The sequence below is a fragment of the Haliotis rufescens genome, unplaced genomic scaffold (assembly GCF_023055435.1).
Source record: "Haliotis rufescens isolate VD_foot unplaced genomic scaffold, xgHalRufe1.0.p SCAF_8, whole genome shotgun sequence".
Classification (NCBI taxonomy): domain Eukaryota; kingdom Metazoa; phylum Mollusca; class Gastropoda; order Lepetellida; family Haliotidae; genus Haliotis; species Haliotis rufescens.
Genome location: NW_025964372.1, coordinates 1547549 through 1571386, shown reverse-complemented (window position 1 = coordinate 1571386; position 23838 = coordinate 1547549). Strand labels below are relative to the sequence as shown.

General features: G+C 38.2%; 1 protein-coding gene across 1 annotated transcript in view; it reads left to right on the top strand.

Moving 5' to 3' along the window:
* Window positions 1–14747, top strand: part of LOC124144653 (large neutral amino acids transporter small subunit 2-like) — a 41431-nt gene extending 26684 nt beyond the window's left edge. The window contains exons 2-11 of the mRNA XM_046514183.2: window positions 6996–7121; window positions 7605–7704; window positions 7995–8039; window positions 8630–8753; window positions 9522–9625; window positions 10309–10405; window positions 11338–11487; window positions 12331–12415; window positions 12860–12952; window positions 13962–14747. Coding sequence (XP_046370139.1) covers window positions 6996–7121; window positions 7605–7704; window positions 7995–8039; window positions 8630–8753; window positions 9522–9625; window positions 10309–10405; window positions 11338–11487; window positions 12331–12415; window positions 12860–12952; window positions 13962–14026 — 989 coding nt within the window. The 3' untranslated portion in view covers window positions 14027–14747. The remainder of the gene's footprint in view (window positions 1–6995; window positions 7122–7604; window positions 7705–7994; window positions 8040–8629; window positions 8754–9521; window positions 9626–10308; window positions 10406–11337; window positions 11488–12330; window positions 12416–12859; window positions 12953–13961) is intronic.
* Window positions 14748–23838: the final 9091 nt, after the last annotated feature.

Genomic DNA, 23838 nt, shown 5'->3' with positions numbered 1-23838 from the left:
CTGTCTGGGATTTTGTCGTTAGGACGTACATTTTTGTTAGAAGAAAATTGATCCAAAGAAATGTTTAGAAATATTTCCGACCCGGGGTAGAATAGGTCTTCAGCAACCCATCCTTGCTGTAAAAGGCGACAATGCTTGTCGTAAGAGGCGATCGGGTGGTCAGGCTCGCAGACTTGATGCATGTCATTGATCCCAATTGCGTGGATTGATGTTCATGATATTAGTCACCAGATTGTCTGGACCAGACTTGATTGTTTACAGACTGCCGTCATATAGCTGGAATATTGCTGAGTGCGGTGTTAAACAACAAACCAACCAACCAAGAAATATTTCCAGCAGTAGGTGATGTCTAAACCTTTTTTCCTCAGTCTAAGTTTAATGCCACAATGAATGAATAATCTTTACTTCCTCCATTAGTGGAGGAGGACAAACATGGAAATTATCAGTGTGTACATGCATGATAACAGATATGTTTATAGTCAGGTTACAGATAGAGAATAGACGTCAGCTGCCATGAGCTTATTTCTTTGCTGACTATGCTTATGGATTGAGCCCACGTATCGAATGTCATCTTCTCTACAAGATGCGTAATGCCACCAAGTAGTGTCACAACCAGGGGTCCGGAAAATTTAAAATCCCAATCGGACATTTACATTTATGCCACGCCCCCTTCAAACAGCGTGTTTTAGTACGACTTTTTACACACAAATTACAAGTTGTTACGTATTCATAATATGATGAATTATGAATTGTTTCAATTTAAATTGTTTAATTCACCGGACAATTAATAACAAGTAATATCATTTTAGATATATATGGAAAACATACGTTTGTTTCTGTTATAATAACGATCTGTCAACGTTGTGAACGGTCTAATTAATATTCATGAGTCTGCTCAAATGGACGCGTTGTAACATTTGGATCGAGACTATTATCCCATATTTGGTTATCACGTGACCTCACTGGAAAAGTGTTTTTTTTTAAACTAAAGATTATTTAAAAACAAGACAGATAATATAATCCTAAATCCTAAACTATCGTTGATAGCAATAGTTATTTGAATACTTTTTCCTCTGTACTTAATTATTGACCTTAAAAGAAATTGATATCGATCGTCACAGAAAGCAAAATGGCGGTCAATCAAGATTCAATATACGACTAGCTACTGAAAACAATAAAATCTGCAAATCCTCATAGTATGTCAACCAAGTGAAAGTCGTTAGCCACGACTTACAAAATGACTTTAAGGGTTTGGCAGATCCGCTCGACTGATCTGCATCGGTCGACTGGCTGTCGTCACGCTTTCGCTTCTTGTCTGAGGTTACGTATCGTAGCATTGTGAGGATAATGAGGTACATCGATGATGCAAGGTATTTATGTACAGTTGTAAACACATTTTACTCAAATTAACAAGATGTTCTCAGTAATTAATCCTCGATTAATCACAACTCTCACTTCGCTGTCTGTACAATCTTCTATTTAAAGAAAGTAAGTCAAACAGTATGTCAAACAGTAAGTCAAACAGTATGTCAAACAGTAAGTCAGTATGTCAAACAGTAAGTCAGTGTGTCAAACAGTAAGTCAAACAGCATGTCAAACAGTATGTCGTGCAGTATGTCAAACAGTAAGTCAAACAGTATATCAAACAGTATGTCGTACAGAAGCAGGAACAGTCCCTTACAAAATAGTAGCTGTAGATTATTCTTGGACAGATGTGTGGTATGATTTCTTGTAAACTGTTTGCCATTTTGTTTGTTCAACACACCACTCGGCAATATTCCACCAATATGACAGCGGCTTGTACATAAACAAATCTTGACCAGACAACCCAGTGATTGATATTATGAACAACAATCCCGTTGAGTATGATGACATTCAATCAGCCAAGTTACCAAGCCTGACCACTGGATCCATTAGGGGTGGGTGGGTAGCCTGGTGGTAAAAGTGTTTGCTTGTCACGCTGAAGACCCGGGTACGATTCCCAAAATGTGTGAAGCCCATTTCTGGTGTCCCCTGCCGTGACATTGCTGGAATATTGCTAAAAGCGGCGTAAAGCCATTTCTCTCACTCCATTAAGTCACTTTTAACAACCAGCATAGGTTGCTGGGGAGCAATTCTAACTGGAATCCCTGATGTACATACAAACAGTGTTTTTCTGCATTGGTAACATTTTGAGAAGTTAGCTGTACCATCCATGTCATGATGTCAAGTCCTAGTTTGTGAAAGGCTGTTACAGCCGGACTGCTCATGCACTGACCTTTGTGTCAGTTTGGAGGTCGGCCAGGAAAATGTCATCACTTCCTGGGAACCTGTGTTAGTTGAATAAATCACAGATGATGAGGATGAAGGACTTTCAGCGTTTACTGATACAGAAGTTGATGAATTGTCAAATGAAAAGAAATACATTTTAGTCAAACGTTCCACAATACATTTAACTCTTAACACATCTGAGCTTTGCTGACATACCCTAGTAAAATATTCATTGTAATGACATTTCAGTTGGATTAATTCAGCTGATAAGGTCTGATCGTTGATGGTGCATTCTCAACCATTTCCCTTCAAAAGAACAAAAATATGTCAAGTCGGTTTTTTTTTCAAAATAGTGTTTGGCAGTAAAATTTTAATATTTCATGGAAATGTATTTTGTGTGTGAGAAAAATGCTTTAAAATAAATACCAGTGACCTTCTAACTTCCTGTGCAGGTGGTAATGTTTTCCTAATTACTGCCTCCCCTGGTAGTGCTACTTCCCTGACACCACCTTACAATGACAACTGACTTCACTCTGACAATAAGCCACAAAGCCCTGAAGGTACACCAGAGAAACACTGCCACATTGGACTAGGTGATCTGTGGCAAACATAAACATTCAACAACGCAATCAATTGATCAATTACTAACCAAATAAAACCACAATTAGTATCTTTGTTGAAAATACACTCTTGTCTGCCAGTGTATTAATAGGACAGCCTTACAAGCTCCAGATGTCAGCTTCAATTCAATAATAGTGCAATATCGATCTCGCCTTCATCGCTGTCGTCGCTGCTACCTTGGAGTGCGACTGGTTATTAAATCTGTGGCCCTGATCCGTTTCCGAGTAGAGAACTCGTCAGGGATCAATATAGTTTGAGATGCGTAATTCTCGATTTGTAGATGTATTGACTGAATGGTAAACATGTCGTGTGTCTTTATGTCGGAGCTGATTCAAAATAATCGCTAATTGTTATTGGCAATATCACACCTTTTTGAGTGGAGGAGCCAAGGTGACTTTCAAATTGCTTTGATGACTTTCCCAAGTTCAAGGTCATTAGAGTCATAAATCGGATACTGATTTAGTTATACAATGGCTTGTTTAGAAACTTGGAGTATTGATGTACAGGTTTTAGTTTTGATTTACTAATATATTCCAGATATGGCATACTGATTTAGATGAACAATGGCTTGTTAAAAAAACTTGGAGTATTGATGTTGAGCTTTTCGTTTTGACTTACTTAATATATTCAAGATACTGTATGGCATACTGATTTAGATGTAAATGGCTTGTTTGGAAACTCTGGGTATTGATGTAGAGCTTTTAGTTAATGTATGGGAGTCATGATCGTTTAAGTGCCAAGATTTCATTGTGCACGTCGGTCCAGGGCCCCTATGATTATCGTAAGTTTCTGTTAATGTATCGGTGTTACGATCTGTGTGAGAGCTAAGATTTCATTGTGCAAGTTGACCAGAGCCACTACGACTATCGTAAGTCTATGTGAATGTATGGGTGTTACGATCTGTGTAAGAGCTAAGATTTCATTGTGCAAGTTGACCAGAGCCACTACAACTATCTTAAGTCCATGTGAATGTATTGGTGTTACGATCACTGTAGCGCTAAGACTTCATTGTGCATGTGGACCAGAGCCCCTACAACTATCGTAAGTCTATGTGAATGTAAGGGTGTTACGATCACCGTAGCGCTAAGACTTCACTGTGCATGTGGACCAGACCTCCTTCAACCTCAGTAGTTGTCTTCTGTTTGGTTTGTCGAGTAATTCTATGTAATGGCTGGGCTTATGTCAATGACCTAAAAGACTCTGATTGTGGCGGGGTTGCTCTTGTCAGTACTTCCGATTCATTAACGTGATTGGAATGTGTGATCAATTAAGAGCATCTCAATCAATACAGGTTATCTTGTGATGAGGTGACACAGCTTTGAACCAGATTGCACAATTTCCCGCTGTCCGACTGAATGTAAGCCATTTTGCGTGTTGTTACCACGGTGATGGGAACCCCGTGGGTGGAATTGAGGCGACGTTTTTGATTGAATCTCAGACAAAAAGATGCAGATAAATCTCTGGATCTTTGGGATGGAGACGTGCTGCATCATTGAAAAGCCATGTTCAGTGTGGGAGGCATCTGCTCTGTAGAAAATACTTGACATTGTCACTCTTTGAAACAAGACTGTTTTAGAGAAACCAGTCTGTACCAAGTGTGTTCCTAGGTTAGCAAACACCATGGATCACCTTACCCCTGAGTTTCACTTGACCATAGATCTCTATGCCTGCATCACTTCAGGCTTTCCTTCCACATCAAGCAGACACATGATCGTGATGTAACTGGAATACTCTTCAAAGATGCACTAAACCCTAGCCACTGTTTTCACAAGACTATTAAAGACAATTATTTTTAATAATTCTCGATTGAATAGAAAATCTTATTTGATAAAAATTTATTGTATTTTTGATATCATTTTTTAAATAATTTGGACAAAATGGTGTTTATTTCCAGTAAAGGAAATGACACATCTACTATTCTTCACAGGCTGTGTGACCCGTGAAGATCCGGGGTAGAATAGGTCTTCAGCAACCCATGCTTGCCAAAAAAAGCGACTATGCTTGTTGTAAGAGGCGACTAACAGATCGGGTGGTCAGGCTTGCTGACTAGGTTGATGCATGTCATCATGTCCCAATTGCGTGGATTGATGCTCATGATGTCAACCATTGGATTGTGTGGACCATTATTTAAAGAGCGCTGTCAAACAGCTGGTATATTGCTGAGTGCGGCGTTAAACAACAAACAAACAAACAAACACAGGTCGTGTCTATGCCTTGTATATACTGACAAGTTCTTTCATTTTCTAGGTGTTGAACAGCTGTTAGGTTCAACTGATATTATACTTTTTGCATACAATGTGTTAATAAATGTTGAAGCAAGGAAGAAAAGACTTCAGAATTTTCATTTCAACAGCTGTTGAGCTGTAATAATTGACTAACAGTATGACAATGTTATCATGTTATTGCCCCCCTGTCACAGCCGGTGGTGAATTGTGGGATATTGTGCTGCGTGTACAGTCAGGAGGATACGAACAATGGGAACGCCAAACCTGAAAAATATTCAAATTTTAACTAAAATTTCTGAAAAGTAGGACAATTGTCAGTCAATTTCAGCAGCTCTGATTAGGTTGAATATTGCTAAATTTTAATATTTGCATACTCACTCACTATTGGTCAATTTCTAGGACTGCAACGATGCACCTAGGTCACGATACGATACGTATCTCGATACTTACAACACGATTCGATACGTATCTCGATACGCTACGATACTCATAGTGACAAGTGAAGACAAGATATAAATGAATGAAACTTAGTTTATTGAAATGAAAAAATAAATGAAAGTGAATGAATTTTCATGAGTCATAAACACATACCATAAAATATATACTGTAATGAGTATTTTCACTCAATGAATAATCTGCCATTTCCATGTAATGGCTAGCAAACACAAAGGTAACAGTCCTACATGAACTAAATAAGTACCAGTAACTTGCCATTTTCACAGTAAGTCCCCAGTGGCTTCTCTGGCAAAGGACGAGCGTCTGCTTTTCCTGACATGTTTGACTTAGAGGCTGCTCAGCCAATCAGAATGCTTGCACAGCCGCTGTATTTTTGAAGACGTACGACAATTATATTGTCCCTACATTGAAATTCATTTATAACACATTTAAAACGTATCTGTAATAAAAGTTTATTAAAAGAATGTATCGTGAAAAATTGAGATACAGCACCTCACAAATCGCGCACCGTAGCGTATGGAGTGAATCGCGATGCATCTGTGTCCCTGGATATCGTTTCAGCCCTATCAGTTTCTGCTGTGATTCCAGGGTAGAATTAGTCCCTAGCAACCTCTGCTGGTTGCTAGTGTGTCATCGTACCCCGATGGCCTGAATTGTTCACAATATCAATCACTGGATTGTCTGGTCCAGACTGGATTATTTACAGACCGCCGTCATCTAGGTAAAATATTGTTGAGTGTGGCATTAAATAACAAACAAATATTGTTCAATTGTTTTGAATGTTTGTGAAGCAGTTGTTAGGAAAGTGACTTCATATTGAAGCATGCAATTAAACATTTGTATACCTCTAAAACATTCAAAATAAAGAAAGAATTGAACATACATTAAACAACATTTATAACGAACTGACCGATATAACGAACCTATTTTTTTCGTCCTGGCCATTTGTTGTGTACATGCTGTATATATGCTTATAATGAACTACGGTTATTACGAACTACAAATAGTGGCCCCTTTGAGTTCGCTATAACCAGAGTTTACTGTATATGAACAGTCTAATTGTAATAGGGGCGGTCGGGTAGCCTAGAGGTTAAAGCGTTCGCTCGTCACGCCAAAGACCCGGGTTCGAATCCCGACATGGGTACAATGTGTGAAGCCCATTTCTGGTGTCCCCCGCCGTGATATTGCTGGAATATTGCTAAAAGCAGCGTAAAACCATACTCACTCACTCTAATTGTAATAATATTGATGTCTCTGATTATTCTAGAACTACGGATTACTGAATTTACTGTACTGTGGTCTGTTTATTATGTCACAGATGAGAGATGTTTTCATGAACAGGGGTCAGCTGCTGAAGCTACATCTCGACATCTTACCCAGAACTGATGCACAGGAGCAGCTGCCGAGTTTGCACCCGGTTCATGGGTCGTCTTGTTGTTTCAGTGGTGCTGACGTTCGTCAACTGTTACGACGTGAAATGGGCAACGAGAGTCCAGGATGTGTTTACCTACGCCAAAGTGTTAGCGTTAATACTCATCATCATCACAGGGTTCGTGCAGCTGGGTAGAGGTACGTATTACCTGGTGTTTTAACATTTTGTATGCTAGATCCACCAATGCAAAGTGTTAGCGTTAATACTCATCATCATCATGATATGATACAAAAGAAAAGTCTGTGCGTGTTATACATGACAGATATATTTTTCCAGAATTTAATTGCCCGTAATTAAGGGTGCATATAACATGTGAGTGTGTATTATACACGAATATATAAGTCTTGTGTACATTGATCAATCGGAAGGGGTGCTAATTGGGATTTTCACTAGCCAATATATTAGCAAATATCGCTGTGGGTGCTTATTAGAGCAGCGTGCTTATTACGTCGAATACGGTAACTCTTTGACTTTTGTCACAAAAAATCTCCTTCTTTATTTCCTTCATTCCATTGTCAAAGAAAACAAAATGAAATCTTGCTGATATTTTTGGGTTAAAAAAGTGTAACCCATTAATTCTCTTACCTTTGTAAACAGTGAAAGCCCTCTTTTTTCCCCAGGTCAGTTTGACAGTTTCAAGAATCCCTTTGAAAACACAGAACCTGATATTGGGAAAATATCCTTAGCCTTCTACTCGGGCTTGTTTGCCTACAATGGGTGGTGAGTTTTTTTTGCTGACTTAGCTTGAAAACAGTTTAAAGTGCAGACACGTAGCAACACACATTTATAAAAAAAATTAACATTGCAGTCACTGATTTTAGTTTGAAAGTAAATTTTTATGTAATTTTATTAAGCAAAACCTGTTTTGGAAATATTAATATGAGCTTAAGTGACTTGTACATGTAGAAAAGTTTTAACAGTCTAATTTCATGTAATTTTGTCCTACATTGAAAATATTTGAATGATTTTGACACAGGACAATACAGATAGGTTTTGTCTCTTTGTTTCAGGAACTACCTCAACTTTGTGATAGAGGAATTAAAAGATCCTTACAAGTGAGTTTTCTCATTAAAACACATCTTTTGTATTTTCAATTTTTGTGTATTTGTATTTTGCCGTAAGAGGCAAAAATGTTTGTCGTAAGAGGTGACAAAGGGGATCAGGTGGTCAGGCTCGCTGACTCGGTTGATGCATGTCATCATATCCCAATTGTGTGGATTGATGCTCATGATGTCAATCACAGGATCTGGCCCAGACTTGATTATCTACAGACCGCCGTCATATAGCTGGAATATTGTACATTCAGTGGAGGGGATAGGGGTGTGGTGGGTTTTTTGGGAGTGCCATGGAGGGTTCGGGTGGGTGGGATTAAGAAGCCCCAGGTGCGGTGATAAACAACAGACTCACGTAATGTTTTTATTGATTCTGTTTTCCCAGCCCCCCCTCTCTCTCTCTCTCTCTCTCTCTCTGTGTAACTCTCTCTCTCTGTGTCTCTCTATCTCGGTAACTCTCTCTCTCTCTCTCTCTCGGTAACTCTCTCTCTCTCTCTCTATGTAAATCTCTCTCTTGACAGTGTTTAGTTATTGTCATGGAGTCATAATTACCCCAAATGTCAGCCTCATATTTCCATATTGTTGTGTTTCAGGAACCTCCCGAAGGCTATCTGGATCTCCATCATCCTTGTGACCATTATCTATGTGCTGACCAACGTCGCATACTTCACAACCGTCTCGCGTGAGGAGATAGTCGGGGGCGCGGCAGTCGCTGTGGTAAGTAAACATAGACGAGGCTCTTTGTGGATTTAACACAGACAAGTTTAGTTTCCTCTTTTTAGGTTGCAGGTTAAATTGTGTATCCTTTTTTTTCTAAATGTTTTGTTGGTGTTATTGTCTGAATATTGTATTGTAGGAAGTTAACCTCAAGTGAACTGATCAGCGTTTGTTATTATTTCCTTTGTTTTTAATGACTCTCAAAATCAGTGAAAAAGAGTTATTGAATTGGTCTCGACTAATAACAAGAAACTTAATTACTTATACAATTTGTTGAGACAAGACAGTGTATTTGAAAAGCAAATAAGAGCTAGTACTAGGGCTGGGTCGGGTAACTCGGGTACCCGGGTTGGGTGGGTACTGAGTAGGACCCGGGTACCCACAGGACTATCGGACCCATGGTTAGTCACGTGATATATTGTTTAGTGACAAAAATTATTTTAAACTCTATGCTTACACTGCAAGTCACTTTCTTTCTGACTTTTATAGGTTTGAATAAAAATATAACTTCATTCAACTTCAGTGATGCAACACTAGATCGTTTTATGTATGTAAGAACATTTTGCCAGGGCCATGGTAAAGCTTTACCCAATCGGACTGTTTGTACCGATCTCTGGAGACCTATAGCGGGTAATAGGGGGTGGGTACCCGGGTAGTAAATTTGGACTCGTCCCAGCCCTAGCAAGTACAGAGATGTAAGTTACTCAAACCCAGTAAAAGAGATTGACTATTATGCAAGGGAGATAACTCTTGACGTTCCTCTTCCAGATGTTCTCCAAGCGTCTGTATGGCTTCATGTGGTGGATCATGCCCATTTTTGTGTCTCTGTCAACCTTCGGCGGAGTCAATGGCATCCTCTTCACTACTGCCAGGTAAAAAATAAACAAATATATAAAATAGTTTACGGATGTCTATATCTCAAGGGGTTTGCTGGAATTGGACCTGAGCTAAATGGATTGGGAGATCAGGCTCTGTGACTTGGTTGATTGTGTGTCGGTGTACCAGACGTGTGGATCGTGGCTCATGATATCGATCACTGGACTGTCTGGTCAGATTTGATTGTTTTCATACAGCTGGAATATAGCTGAATGTGTTGTTGAAATACAAACAAACAAAAACCTGTACAATTCCAGTAATTGAAATATGTCAGGATATATCATTTGTTTGTTCGTTGTTTAACACTGTACTCAGCAATTTTTCAGATATATGACGGCAGCCTGTAAATAACCTGGAACAGACAATCCAGTGATCGACATCATGAGCATCGATCTACTCCATTGGGATTTGATGACATGCATCACCCAAGTCAGCAAGCCTGACCACCTGATCCCGTTAGTCGCCTCTTACAACAAGCATGCGTTGCTGCAGGATATGTCCACTGTCAACATGACTTACTGTTTACTGTTGAAATAAAATAAACTGTCAGTGATGAGTGTGACATTGTAAATGGCTTGGCCTGGAAGATGGCTACAATTTTGTGTTGACCAATTTACAATCTTGGACTAGTTTAGAAATTAACGATTGTTGAATGTCACCGTCTTGCTGTTGATTGCAGGTTGTTCTACGTGGGCGGCCGCGAGGGTCACATGCCTCAGATTCTCAGCATGGTGCAAGTCCAGAGGATGACCCCTCTCCCTGCTGTGCTCTTCATGGTGAGTCCAGCAGTCAGTGGGTACCCGGTAGGATGAGATCGTAATGTCTGTTACCGGTAACCTTCTAGTGCTTCACAGGGTGAGAAAGAAAGCACTGATCCACTTACCGGGGTAATACTAGTGCAGCACTTCAAGCATTGATTGATTGATTGATTGATTGGCGCTGAACAAGTTGATTGATTGATTGATTGGTGCTGAACAAGTTGATTGATTGATTGATTGATTGTCGCTGAACAAGTTGATTGATTGATTGATTGATTGATTGATTCACTTTTGAAAATGTGTCATTGCTGTTTTCTTAATATGTTTCGGGGCGGTTGGGTATCCTAGTGCGATTCCCTACATGGGTACAATGTGTGAATGGTACCCACCGTTGTGATATCGCTGGAATATTGCTAAAAATGTCGTAAAACCAAACTCACTCACTCACTCACTCACTCACTCACTCACTCACTCACTCACTCACTCACTCACTCACTCACTCACTCACTCACTCACTCACTCACTCACTCACTCACTCACTTCATGTATTTTTATTTATTGAAGGGACTTAGTTTGGGCCAATTGGAATACCCAAAATAAATTTGAAACAGAAAAAGATGAAATAAAATATTTAAAATAATTTTCTTTTAAAACGATTAGGAAATTCAAAACTCCTTTTGTTTTGTCATCTTAATGATGTATTTCGGTCCAGCATTTGCTGATTATTCTCATCACACAGAGACAATGTCTCCGTGGCACACAGGGCGCTAGTTACAATGTGAAGCACACAGTCCCACTCTAACCAGATCTGCCATCACGTTGTACACATTGTCAACACACACTAACCAGATCTGCCATCACGTTGTACACATTGTCAACACACACTAACCAGATCTGCCATCACGTTGTACACAAGCAACACACACTAACCACGTCTGTGTCGTCCTCAGGGCCTGCTGTCGCTGGTGTATCTGGCCTCCTCGGACATCTACGCCCTCATCAACTACGTCGGCTTTGCAACGTGGCTGTCCATCGGCCTGTCTGTGGTTGTGTTGCTGTACCTCAGATGGAAGAGACCCAACATGCCTCGACCCATCAAGGTACGACACGGCAGACATATTGCTTCTTACAGCACTGTTACCCGTATGGATGATGGAGAACTTTGTTTTGTACAGATGAGTTTTTTGGGCAAGTCTTCTGATATCAAGCTCCTCGCAGCGATAGCCCATTTGCGGAGCTCTCTATACTATCTCTGCCCCCAGTCAAAACTCCCCACTGTGATAGGTGACCACAACCATGCTTGGAGTTGAACTCGCAATTGAATGACCGTTATGTTTACAAACAAGTGACGACTGTCGTGACGCCATTCACTTGCCCTGCTAGTTACTTTTCTTTGTTTGTCAGTTTGAATTTGTATTTCGTTAAAACGATCATGTAATTGATATGGTAAGAATGTAAGGGAGAAGTTGGTTGATTTTCCGTTCGTCTGCAATCTCGAACCAATCTGATTATACAAACAAACAACAAAATAAATTCATCTGGAAAACATGGTCAGTCGTAAACCTTTTTAAACTGAATTATGATCGCATTCCCAAAGACATAAACAAAAGTATAAACGTTACTACATTTGGGGTTAGAGGGAAAATTTCAAGATTCCCGTAATGGCTGCGCCCACACTGGAGGCAACGATGTTAATGAGAATGTAACAAAGGTGTCGCGCGCTGGGAAGGAGCTTGTTCTGATATGGTCAAAGGGAGATAATCAGTATTTACCATTGCACAAATTATCTCCCTTTGTTAACTTCTATTAGCAAGAATTTTGACATCAAGAAGATGATGGTTTTCGTTAGCAAGAAATAATGTTAATTTTCAGTAGAGGTGTGTCATTATTGATTATTATAAAAGTTGATTATGTTTAAAAATAGTGAATATTTGTTTTTTTAGGTTCACCTTTTCTGGCCAATCCTGTACACATTGTGTTCCATCTATCTGGTTGTGCTTCCCCTCTACGCTAGCCCAGTAGAGACAGGTATGTACCATGTACCATGTACCACCATGTACCACCATGTACTACTAGGGAGGAAACTGGTCTTAGTACTGTATCATACTAAAGTATATACTGCTCTCTCTCTCCCCCCCCCCTACCAACCGACGCCACCCTTTTTAGATAACATTTTTTAATACCGTCTCCCTGTAATAAATTATCACTCCTCATATTATGTTCAAATTTATTAAAAAAAATATATCTAAAAAAATAAAATGTCATTATTTCAGCACTCTCCACAGTATTTTGCTGTGTCATGTTTTCACCCCCCCCCCCCTAATCTTACAGCCCCACCCCCCTCTCCCCATAATAAATGACCACTTCCTAATGTTCTAAATGTAATTCCTCATCTTTAAATACTCTGTGAAACCAGGAAATCTGAAAGTGTCCTCCTCATTAAATGATCTCCCCTTACGTTGGCTGCTGCAGGTATTGGTTGTGCCATCATCGCCACAGGAGTCCCTGTGTACTTCATCTTCGTGTACTGGACAAACAAGCCCCAAGTCTTCGACAACTTCATGGGTAAGTCATTGTAAGGGTTGTGGAAAGCTAAACTTTGTCCACTTATTCCCAGACTAAACTGTCCAAATCTTATCTCCCCTCTCAAAAAAACCCCAACAAACACAAAACCCAGCGGACTTTTGACATTGAGGTTTTTGACATGTTTTTTTTCTGATCTAGTTAATCACCAGTTTTTTTAGGTTGTTGTAGGAGACGACTAAAGTGATCTGGTGGTCAGCTGACCTGGGTGATTGTGTGTCATTGTACCCAAAAATATCAATCACATTTTTATCAATAAAAAATGGCCGGTGAAAAACTTAGAAAGGGCCACATCGCTCACCAACATGGCGTCCGGTATTCTGTTTTCTAGCTGATGTTAATACAATACGAAATAAGCTTCTGGAATATTGCTGATTACAGCGCAAAACAACTTCACTCAAATGACTTCGGAAATGTGGGGAATGTTTTAGGTAGATACTGTCTGGAATACTTTAGATGGTTATCTGAAATCGAAAAACCAAGTTATGTTTTTAAGGTTGGTTTTATGTGATTCTGAAACATCCAATCATTGACAGCCGCAAGTATCACAGTTACTGTCTGTTGTAGTGCCATTTGGATATTAGGTACATCATGAAGTGATTTATTTTTCATGCCACGCAGCGGAAGGGGGATATAGAATGGGTTGTCGATCCATCCGTCTGTAAATCACATTTCGTTTCAACACCATGAGAGATATCTTAACCAAACTTGGTACATAGATAGATATTGTGGTGAACTGGTGCCTATTGATAGTTTGGAATTTTTTTTTCAAGTTTCTAACGCAATGACTTTGACTAATGGCTTGCACACACGCGGACATGTCATATTGGCTTGTTTGTATTGTTCTCATACACCCAAGAGGAAACAGTCAAATGGTCAAGTGCTCTTAAAAATAAAAAGTGGAGGTGCTTGTTTAGGTAAATCAGGATATTATATATATTAATTAATTTGTGTAATTCCTGTTCACTGAACTATGCATGTTCTGTTTCAGAGAGCACTACAACCATGCTTCAGAAGCTCCTAGTTGTCGTCCCAGAAGACAACAAGAAACAATAATGACTATGAAGCTTAGGATTTTCACCTTTCTACCCTCTTACACAATGGACTCGCCCACATCAAGAATTCTCATTTTGATCAGATAATGTCATTGCAGTTTGGACCATCCCAAAACCAAACCATCACAGGGCAGATTAGTTTTGAAGATGAGCATCTTCTTGCTGAACCGTTAGACTTTCAACAGGGGATGATTTGTTATAGAATTGACAGGGCTTGCTCGACCAAAGTGATCTTGCCTGTCTTTTTAAATTTTGTTGAAATAATTGTTGATGTTTCTAGCATATACTTAAGATAATACAGGAATATTTGTTGGCAGACTGTTAGACAAAACCTACTGATATTATTGTTAATGAGTTTTCTTTGCCTTGTCATGCAATGTTAATATTAGCAGATGCATTGGGGTTGTTTGGCAAAATATCTCATGAAATAGGTTTGAACAAAAACATATTTTTTTTCAGTATTCATAATTTGTATGAGTTTTGTGTTATTGAAAAATCCTGAATATGAGTCCATAAACAAGAAAATATACACCAGCGTCAAATTATTACATCCTGATGAAAATATGTTAAGTTTTAAAACAAACCAAGGTGCTTACCTTATTCGACGTAATAAGCGCCCAGGGAGCTCTCAAAATTAGAAATAGGGGGCTCTTATTAGAATATTATTTTGGTGGAAAAAAAGAGTTGAAAGATAAATTTCGTGGTTTATGCTGACAGCCTAAAATGTTTATATACAACAGATATATTATTCCAGAATTTAATTGCCCATTATTTAGGGTGCATATAACACACAAGTGTGTGTTATATGCGAATAAATAAGTCTTGTGTATATTTATCAACCGGAAGGGGTGCTAATTGGGATTGTTCGCTAGCCAACATGTTACGAATATCGCCGTGGGCGCTTATTACGTCGAATATACTAGTTCTTATTCACAAAGCCATTGTAGCACAATGACTCAGGCCTCAAATACTTCAACATAGACATACGATAGTCGTAGGAGTAAGATTGTTTTGTGACTCTTCTTTTGATTACATAAAAACAAGATGTTTTTATAACCTCGTACCTTTATTGTATTGATTGCCTAAGAAGCCTAATCATCCTCATCATAATCATATTCATGTGTGTTAATAGAACCCCTTGAACAGTGCTGACAGATCGTGATAGTGTTGGTGTGTGTTGACACTAGATCGTGGTAGGTGTTAGTGTGATGTGTGAACAGGTACATGGGCCACTAATTAGCATTGCCACAAAGGGCACTCGAGGGGTTTCACAATACATTCAGTGCGGCCAAAACTCTTATAGTGACTCAATGGGCATTTCTGTCATCACAGATTTTTTTGATGAAAAATATATTTGTTGAAATACCAAGCGTTGTAGGTGCAATTTTAAAAAGGTTGAAAAAGAGTGTTCTAGCAGGAATGGATGATGTGATGAGTTCTCTGGGAAGGTCCCGAGGCTCGAGTTCCGGATACTTACTTGGAAACCAGTGAATATATCCAGTTGCAGAAAACACCCATTGATGGCTGTGCTAGGATTAGTAATCCTATTCTACTGCTAGGTTTACAATTTAAAAATGTTTAAAAAATTGATATGCATTGTGTCTAGTAATCGTCATTCGTTAAGGCGCCAAAATAGTCTTACATTTCATGCCCCCAAGGGCAGGTAACTCTAATAAGCCAACCCCAAAGCAGACGTGAAACAGAATTTACTTTCCCTCTCAGCTTCAAAACTGTTTTATCAACTATTGATCTGCTAGACTCAATGCAACCTAAACATGAGTCTTTGCTGACTGCCAAATATCGTAAACATATTTATTTTATTTATTTGTAAATTTTGCAATAAAAAACAACGGCATTATTACAGTACTTTGTGCAATATAATCCACAAGAACTGCCTACGTTTTTGGTTTGATAAAGTTCAGCTCAACTACTGGCTGCTTATAATAATTGTTCTGCACATACCTAGTTCAAAACAGACACTGGAAAATCTAGAAATACCTTTTCTGTACATGGCATTTAAGAATTGTTGCGTTTTCAGTTTCTCTACCAATCGTTAATGACAGCTGGGTAGGTTGATGCTAGGGGCATTGACACCAAATGCCTGGGTTAGGTCCCCCTTTTGGTATAATCTGTGAAGCACTTTTTTGGTGCCACCATCCCTGATACGGCTGAACGAAGCTAACAGCAGCATCAAACACAACTCACTCCCTCACCACTTCTGACTCCTCTGGTTATCACTCATCGACAGAGATGGCACCGGTGCCTTAAGTTCTGATATTTCTGCATTAGAGCAGGAATCCCATCAGAATTTGGCATGAGTGTTATAAACAAATATTTTAATCCATCACCAGATCTTTTATTTTTTACTAAGAATAAGAACAGAATTCTATTTGTCTAAAATGCTGACAATCGACTTGATATTAAATATAACCCTTATGATGTGTAGATCCATGCGATCAGTTAGAAAATTTCTTGCCACTAACAGTTTTTGTCTTTTTTTCATTTAGCATGGGGATATTTTTTAAAAATTTATTTCTGGAAACTTGTCAATATTTGGGGCAGTTTCCTCAAATGTTATATTTCATCCACTTCCATTATGAATTGTTTGTATACAAGTTATTTAAACTATATTTTTGTAGTTCCTTTCACCTTGCCCATTGAACCTTGAGTTTATGAGCGGAGTGTTATGTCGTGCAGTTTCTGTAAACAGTTTTACAGAGAGCTTCTCATCCATGTTGTAACAGGTTTAATAAACAACAAATATATTATCTTTACCATGACTGAGTGTTTTGGTGTTAATTGTTGGACAACATGCAGTAATTAAGTTGTGTTAAATACTCGTGTGACAGACGATAACTTGAAGCAGCATTTCATCCAAGAAAAGACAAGTGCTTCTTGTTACTTTGGTGTGGTTGTTACAGAAACAATACCTGACTGTACATGTTCGTTTTTGTGTTTGTATGTTGATGAAATATATGTTAAAAAATTAGCCTCTAAACATATGAATTGTTTTCTTAGGGTTAAAGATTTTCAATGAATCAAGATTCCTAAAATATTGAATATGTTTATTGAACATATTTTTTGTGAGTTATGTGATTCTCTGGGGAATCACTGTCAAACAAAGGACAAGGTTTGATAAGAATCCATTTGGGGAAATAAGCCATTCTTGAAATTGTTATGAAAATTAGCAAATGTGCTCATGTAAATAACAATACGACCTATCCATTTCAACTTTGGATTTCTTCTGTATAAACAGACCTTATCATACCGAGTCTTTCAACAACTATTACCCAATTTGCAAACCCAAATTTGATTGTATTGATATGGATACAGTGAGACTAGTTGTTGTCTCTTTATTATCAAAATGTATGGACTGATCACATGTGGCAGTTGCCATGGAAACACTTATGACTTGTTTATCTACTCTAGCATGGAATTCCTCCATCAGTACCAGTGCTCATACACTTAATGAAAAAACACTTTTCAGACAAACAACCTAAAACTAGAAAACAAGGCTTGGGCCAGGTATTTGGGAAGCGTTGTTTCTCATTTTTTGTTGATTTGTGAATAATAATATTTTTTGTCAAATAAACATGATAAATAAGCACATTTTTTAAAATGAATCTCATTGTAGAGTGTAGATAGTTGGGTATACCTGATGTTAGATATTTGTTGGTAATTCACATGACAATTGTTTTTGACATGATTAGATTTGTAAATTAATTCTTTGGGCGTTCTGGCGTTTGATATTTATAGATGGGGTGTACAGGTATGTAAACTATATTTGGATATGCTTGCTACACAGAGGGTGTTATTATTTTCCTTGTGAAACATAAGTCTGTAACATGCTCATACTGAATGTAACATTGTAACATGTCATTTACCTATTTTAGATTCACTTGGAGAAGGGACAGTTGTTTGCTTTTAGAAACATGACATAATATGGGTGTTAAATCTAATTTTTGGATTGAAGTGATTTTAGATAGCTACGTTTTCTGATTAGTAATTGTACAGAATGTTTTAGAATGTTGTAGGAATAACGATATGGTATAGGTTATGTAGTTGTGATTGGCAGTGTCAGTTCAATGTCTGTCCTGCACAACCAGATCCTGTTTTCAACACAAGGGCAGATAACTCCATCCACACCTTCATGACCTATTTGTATAAGAAAATAAAGAAAAATATGTGAGATCATCGGATCCATTTCATACTTGATCCAGAGGAGGTGCATGATTGTGCACCCCAAATTTTAAAACAAAAGAAACATTAAGAAGCCTTATCGATTTTTGGGTATGTGTCAACGCTATAACTAGTCATTTGGGGATGTATTTTCAACAATATTTCATGTCTGCCCAACATGAATTTGAAAAAGAAAGCTGTATCCTCGCTGGATTTATACCAAAATAGAAAACCGAAACACAAACTTTCTAAAACATACCACTATTGACAATTAATAACTCAACATTTTATGAGGTGGTGAGTGTGTAGCTAGCTGCTTGCAGGGAGATTGGGTTCCTTCATAGCTGTGTGTGTGTGTGTGAGTGTGAGAATTGTGCTGGAGCTATTGGTGACTGCACCAAGATATTATATCTGTGAAATGTTCTGAATCTCGACCCATGTGGAGTTGATCACTTATTGCAGTGCTCCAATATACTTCATGTCTTTATTGCTAGTAGATGATGTTATACCCCCAGTCAGTCGTCAGCCCCCCTCTTGTGTAGAGTGATAGAAAAATCAATACTGTTTGTCGAGTTCTCTGAAGGTGCCTCAGTCGCATTGGAGTCTGTTTTACTCTATGATACCACTATTGAATGAAGATCTGACAACACATCCCGAAACAGTCTTGTCAGTATACCCCGTGTGAACATTGATCCAGTCAGATGTCAACTTTCTTTTTAAAAAAAAATGGCTTAATTTCTTTCCAATTTTATTTGGAAATTTTGACTTTTACAAAAGAAAATGTACACTGAACACAAATATGTATTCATGGTATTCTATTTTGGATGTAGATGCCATGGCTCTCCAAAACGGTGCATAGCATATCAATGATGTAATGGTGGAGCTTTTATTATATCCATTTGGAACTGTCAGTTTAAGTTCATTTTCAGGATACAGAAATTAGACATACAACTCTGAATGCTCTTGACACTAAAGGCTGTTTAGAAAGTTCACCTGACACACATGAATTAATTGTCAGATGCAGAGGCGGTATTGTGTAGGAGTAAAAGATCTGATTTACTTGAGCTTGGAACGTGACTTCAATGGAGGTGTCTGGTACCGTCACAGAACATTTGGAGATGACAGGATACAAGGGTGCTGTATATTAAGTATTGCTTTTTGCATGTATTGAAATCCTTGATCATTTCCAGACTTGTAAAATATTTTTCTTATGCTGAAGAACAGTGACGTGTGAACTGTGATGCATTCCTTGTAAAATGATATGGTATTGGCAACTGAGGATAACAGTATCTCCGAGGACATTGTTGTTTGTTAGGCTAGTTAAAAATAGATCTTGTTTCTCATAATTAACTGGGTATGGAGGAAGGGAGGATTTATTATAGACTTGCACGAGTCTCTAAAATTTATACTTTAAATCGTAATTCCTGGATTATGTCAGTAATAAGAACTATTGTGTGTAAACTTGATTCTAAGGTGCCATACCCACAGCAGCTCGAAGAGATGAACATGCAGAGTCCCCTGCTAATCACGCACAACACGAATAGCATGTAGTGAACAAAAAGTTGGAATCTAATGCAAAATCGAAATTTGAGCTGAAAGAGTATTCTAAACAGTGCTTAAAAATATAATGACAAATAAGGGTTGGTCTTGAGAAACCACAAACCTTTTTCAACAAGTCTTTGAATGATTTGAATCAACAGATCTGATACTTGAATGACAACTATGTATGATCGGAATGAAATATTCTTCCATCCAGAATTACTGAGGTTCAATGTTCTGGCTATGGAGATGAACAATAGTTAATGGAAAAATACAAGACTATTTATTTCATGGCTGAATAGATTCAACTTTTAAATGGTTCTGCAAATTCAGTTTAGATGTTTGTCCGGCTGTTTTATATCTCAGTGTTATGTAAACCTGTCTCACATTATGGTAAACATTCGAATACATTTTCAAATACACTGCCAGATGTTGCAAGATCATTTTGTTACAGGCAGTTTTGTGATACCTTTGTTTTTTTGTTAATTTATTGGTTGACTTTTTAATTTGAGTTCCTTAATTAACAAATACTAATCGGATAATAGTGTATCGAGTCATGCATCTCAACTGAGATATACGCATCATATTCAAGTAAATTGTTTAAGGCAGGATTTTGTAGGTGTGTATTGTGTATGTGCATCCCACTGGTAAAACATCAGACGGGTTTCAATTTGTCTACATTGTACAGGTAATCCCCTGATGGTGATGGTGATATTTTGAACTTGTTAAAACACAACCGTCATGCACCTAAAATGTTTTTGATATGTAAATTGAGATGGAAAAGAACTTCATTAATATTTGTCCCTTTGATCAAAAGGTTGGTAGAGCAAGGCCAATATCCAGCTTTTAACATGATTTATCTGATAGATCTTGCCAAATTTGTAATTGTGAAATTTTTCATCATCTGATGAATTTATTTGTAATTTTAGTAAATTTTCTTTTTTGCCATTTACCAAACCAAAGTATATTTTTTTAGCTTGTAAATATTTTTTTCTCACAACTGTACACTAACATCAGTTTCCACAGCATTTTAGTATTGGCAATTATTTTTTTATGGCATTGAATGAGCTTTTTTATTTTAAATTTAATTGAATTGTAGTAAATTTGTTAGCAAAATATTGTACGGGTCACCATCAACTCACTCAAAGGCTGTTGTTTGTTGTATGAAGAAATGGGTATTTAATTTGATAAAATTGGGTCAAGTTACATTCCACACAGAAGATGCTTTTTAACTTTTGAAACCTGACCATAGTTTTCTGAAAAGAAAAAAATGAACGATTTGATCAATCTTGCAAAAGTGTTTTCCCATTTTTTAATTCTCAATAATTCCTGAAGGAAAAATGATTTTTGAGTTATTGATGCCTCTTTCTGTCATTTGTGAATTCCTCAGGTGCAATATTTTAATGTTTTTACTAAAATGTTAACATATTTTTTAAATTTTAATTTCGATTTTATGACGTATTACCTCTGAGCATGACCATGTATACAGATTTTATTTGTGATTTTGATGTTACTGAATTTCAAATTCTTCGATGGAGTATGGCCTAAGTAGATAAGTACCCAATCAAAAAATCAAATATTTCGAAATTATTTTTTAAATAGTCCTGATGGATATTTGTTGAAATAGCATGTCAAACATCTTCATGTCATCAGATTTGAATGTATTAATGTTCAATACAACATGGACCTGCCTCCTAATATAGCTTTGTGCAAGGGGCTGAATGAAAAAAATTAGTAAGTATGTTGATGTTTCTGTTTTGTTTATATACTGTGTCTGATGTACTGTATGTGATGGGAGCGTTGGTTGAATAGTCGGTAATAGGCTATAAATTATCTGCTGGCTATGTACACACTCAAGAACTTAAATTTTCCACCACCTGAAAACCTAGTTGCTATGTTTCAGTGTTATACAGGGAAATACATAGCTGTGGTGGAGACATTAATGTACCTAGGCTCCGGTGTACATGTTTATGTGTACAAAGCTGTTTGTATGGGTTTGCTGATGCTGATTGTAGACAACCTTGTAGAATACTGTAATAAAATATTTAGACTTATTGGAGAAGTTCTCTTTTGTCTTTTGAGACCACCTCATGGTCTAGTGGTAGAGCGTCTGTACGGAGAGTGGAAGGTCGGGGGTTCGATCCCCAGCCATGTCATACCAAGAGTTAAGATGGTACTTGTTGTTACCCTGCTCAGCATTAAGGGTCTAAAACAAGGACTGGTCAGCTTGGAGTCAGTATATAGTGTCTGAGTAGGTATCCATGTTAAACTGCGGCATGGTTTCTCAGTGGTCTAGTACTATAAAGTCGGCATTAGTCCAGACTAGTACAAGCAGCCACACACGTACAAGCGCATTGCTAAAGTGCAATAATCTTGAACGCGATGTAAGCCCCATTTCACCTCAACTGAATCTTGTGAAGAGGGGTGATAGGAAAGTTGTGTACCAAGTACTAGTGACTCCCTTGTTGGCTGGCTCAGAATGTAAGTCCCAAGTAATCTGTGTTTGTCAGGTTTGGCGACTCTGTTGATTTCACGCACCCTGATGTGATGTTGCTCATAATATCAATCACTGGTTTGTCTGGTTCAGACTCGATTACTGACAGGTAGCCATGATTGGCTTGAATACTGCTGACTGAGTCTTTAAAGAGCAATGTTATTTGTGACTTGATACACCCAGTGTCGTCTCCACATGGATAAATGTTTAGAAGCCCAGTGATCAGGTTCTGCCACCTGCCTTCAGGAGTCATGTTCCAGGATATGCCAATTCCCAGTCTGACTCTGTTTCAGCACCATTAACCACATGGAGTTTATCTCACATTAGAACTGACGACTGTTATGACAAACCAGTAACCTTGTTCCTATGTGTGGTGTCACCTGGATTTAGAGATGATTCTACATGGATTTGAACCTTTCAGTCTGGTTTGCCTGGTCCATTATATATGGCCATTCGTGAAATTGTCAGATCCAGACTTGATTATTTTCAGGCCACCTTCATATTGCTGGAATATTGCTGAGTGTAGCGTTAAACAACAAACAAACAAAACAAACAATGTATTCATTGTACCATCATGTCGTCATAGCGTCCATTGTTGCTCATGCTATCAACCACCGATTTGCCTCGACTCCATTACTTGCCATGACAACTGAAATCTGCCATCTTTGCATTCACTCACTTTGTTCACATTTCACAAAGCCCATGTGACCTTTGAAAAAACCCAGAGCAACAAGATTCTGTAGCTCACCTGAATTATGAAGCAATAATTTTATGAAACTTCAATCTTCGCGACAGGATTCACTTTGGGACACGACCCCGAAATATAATCGGCTAACATGTGAGTGAGTGAGTGAGTTGGGTTTAACGTCGCTTTTAACAGTATTCCAGTTACATCGCGGCGTGTCAGCTTAATGTGGGAGGAAAGCCCGAAGTGAGGCAGGTCTCAGACGTTTACCACTTCGATGAAACCCACGAGCAGGGGTATGGTGCTGACAAATCTAGAAACATAATTGGGGCGAACCGGGATTCGAACCCACAATCATAGGTTTCTGGTATGCCCAAGGGACGCAACTCTGCACAGCGAATCGCGGCGCCTTAGATGACTGGGCCACCCGTGCCCCCTCGGCTAACATGTAACAGAACAGCACAGAAAACTTATGTGACAATGATCTCATTACAATTTAGTGTTTGCGAACTGCATCCAATCTAGCCAGTTTCTGCATATGACACCATAACTGACTATAGAACACACAAAGTGCCTGTTTATAATGCCCTGTATTTCAATGTTTCATGTGATAGCAAATACTCCATCAGTTTGCATGAAAGGGGTGACTTGATAAATACACAAACCTTTTGTGAAAACTACACTATTATTTTGACATCCTAAAATAACATAAGCAGGTGGGATGTTTTCAAATAAATTTGTGATGCTCCCACTATATGTAAGACTGAAAGTAGCCTTTGTAGTTAGCAGTTCGCATTTTTGAAAACATAAGCACCTTAAAAAGATTGCCATATTGTTCACATATAAGAAACAGCGAATGAAAAAACAGCTCCGAGCAGTGAGGGAATATTATTGATAGATTGTGGTGTAATGTACA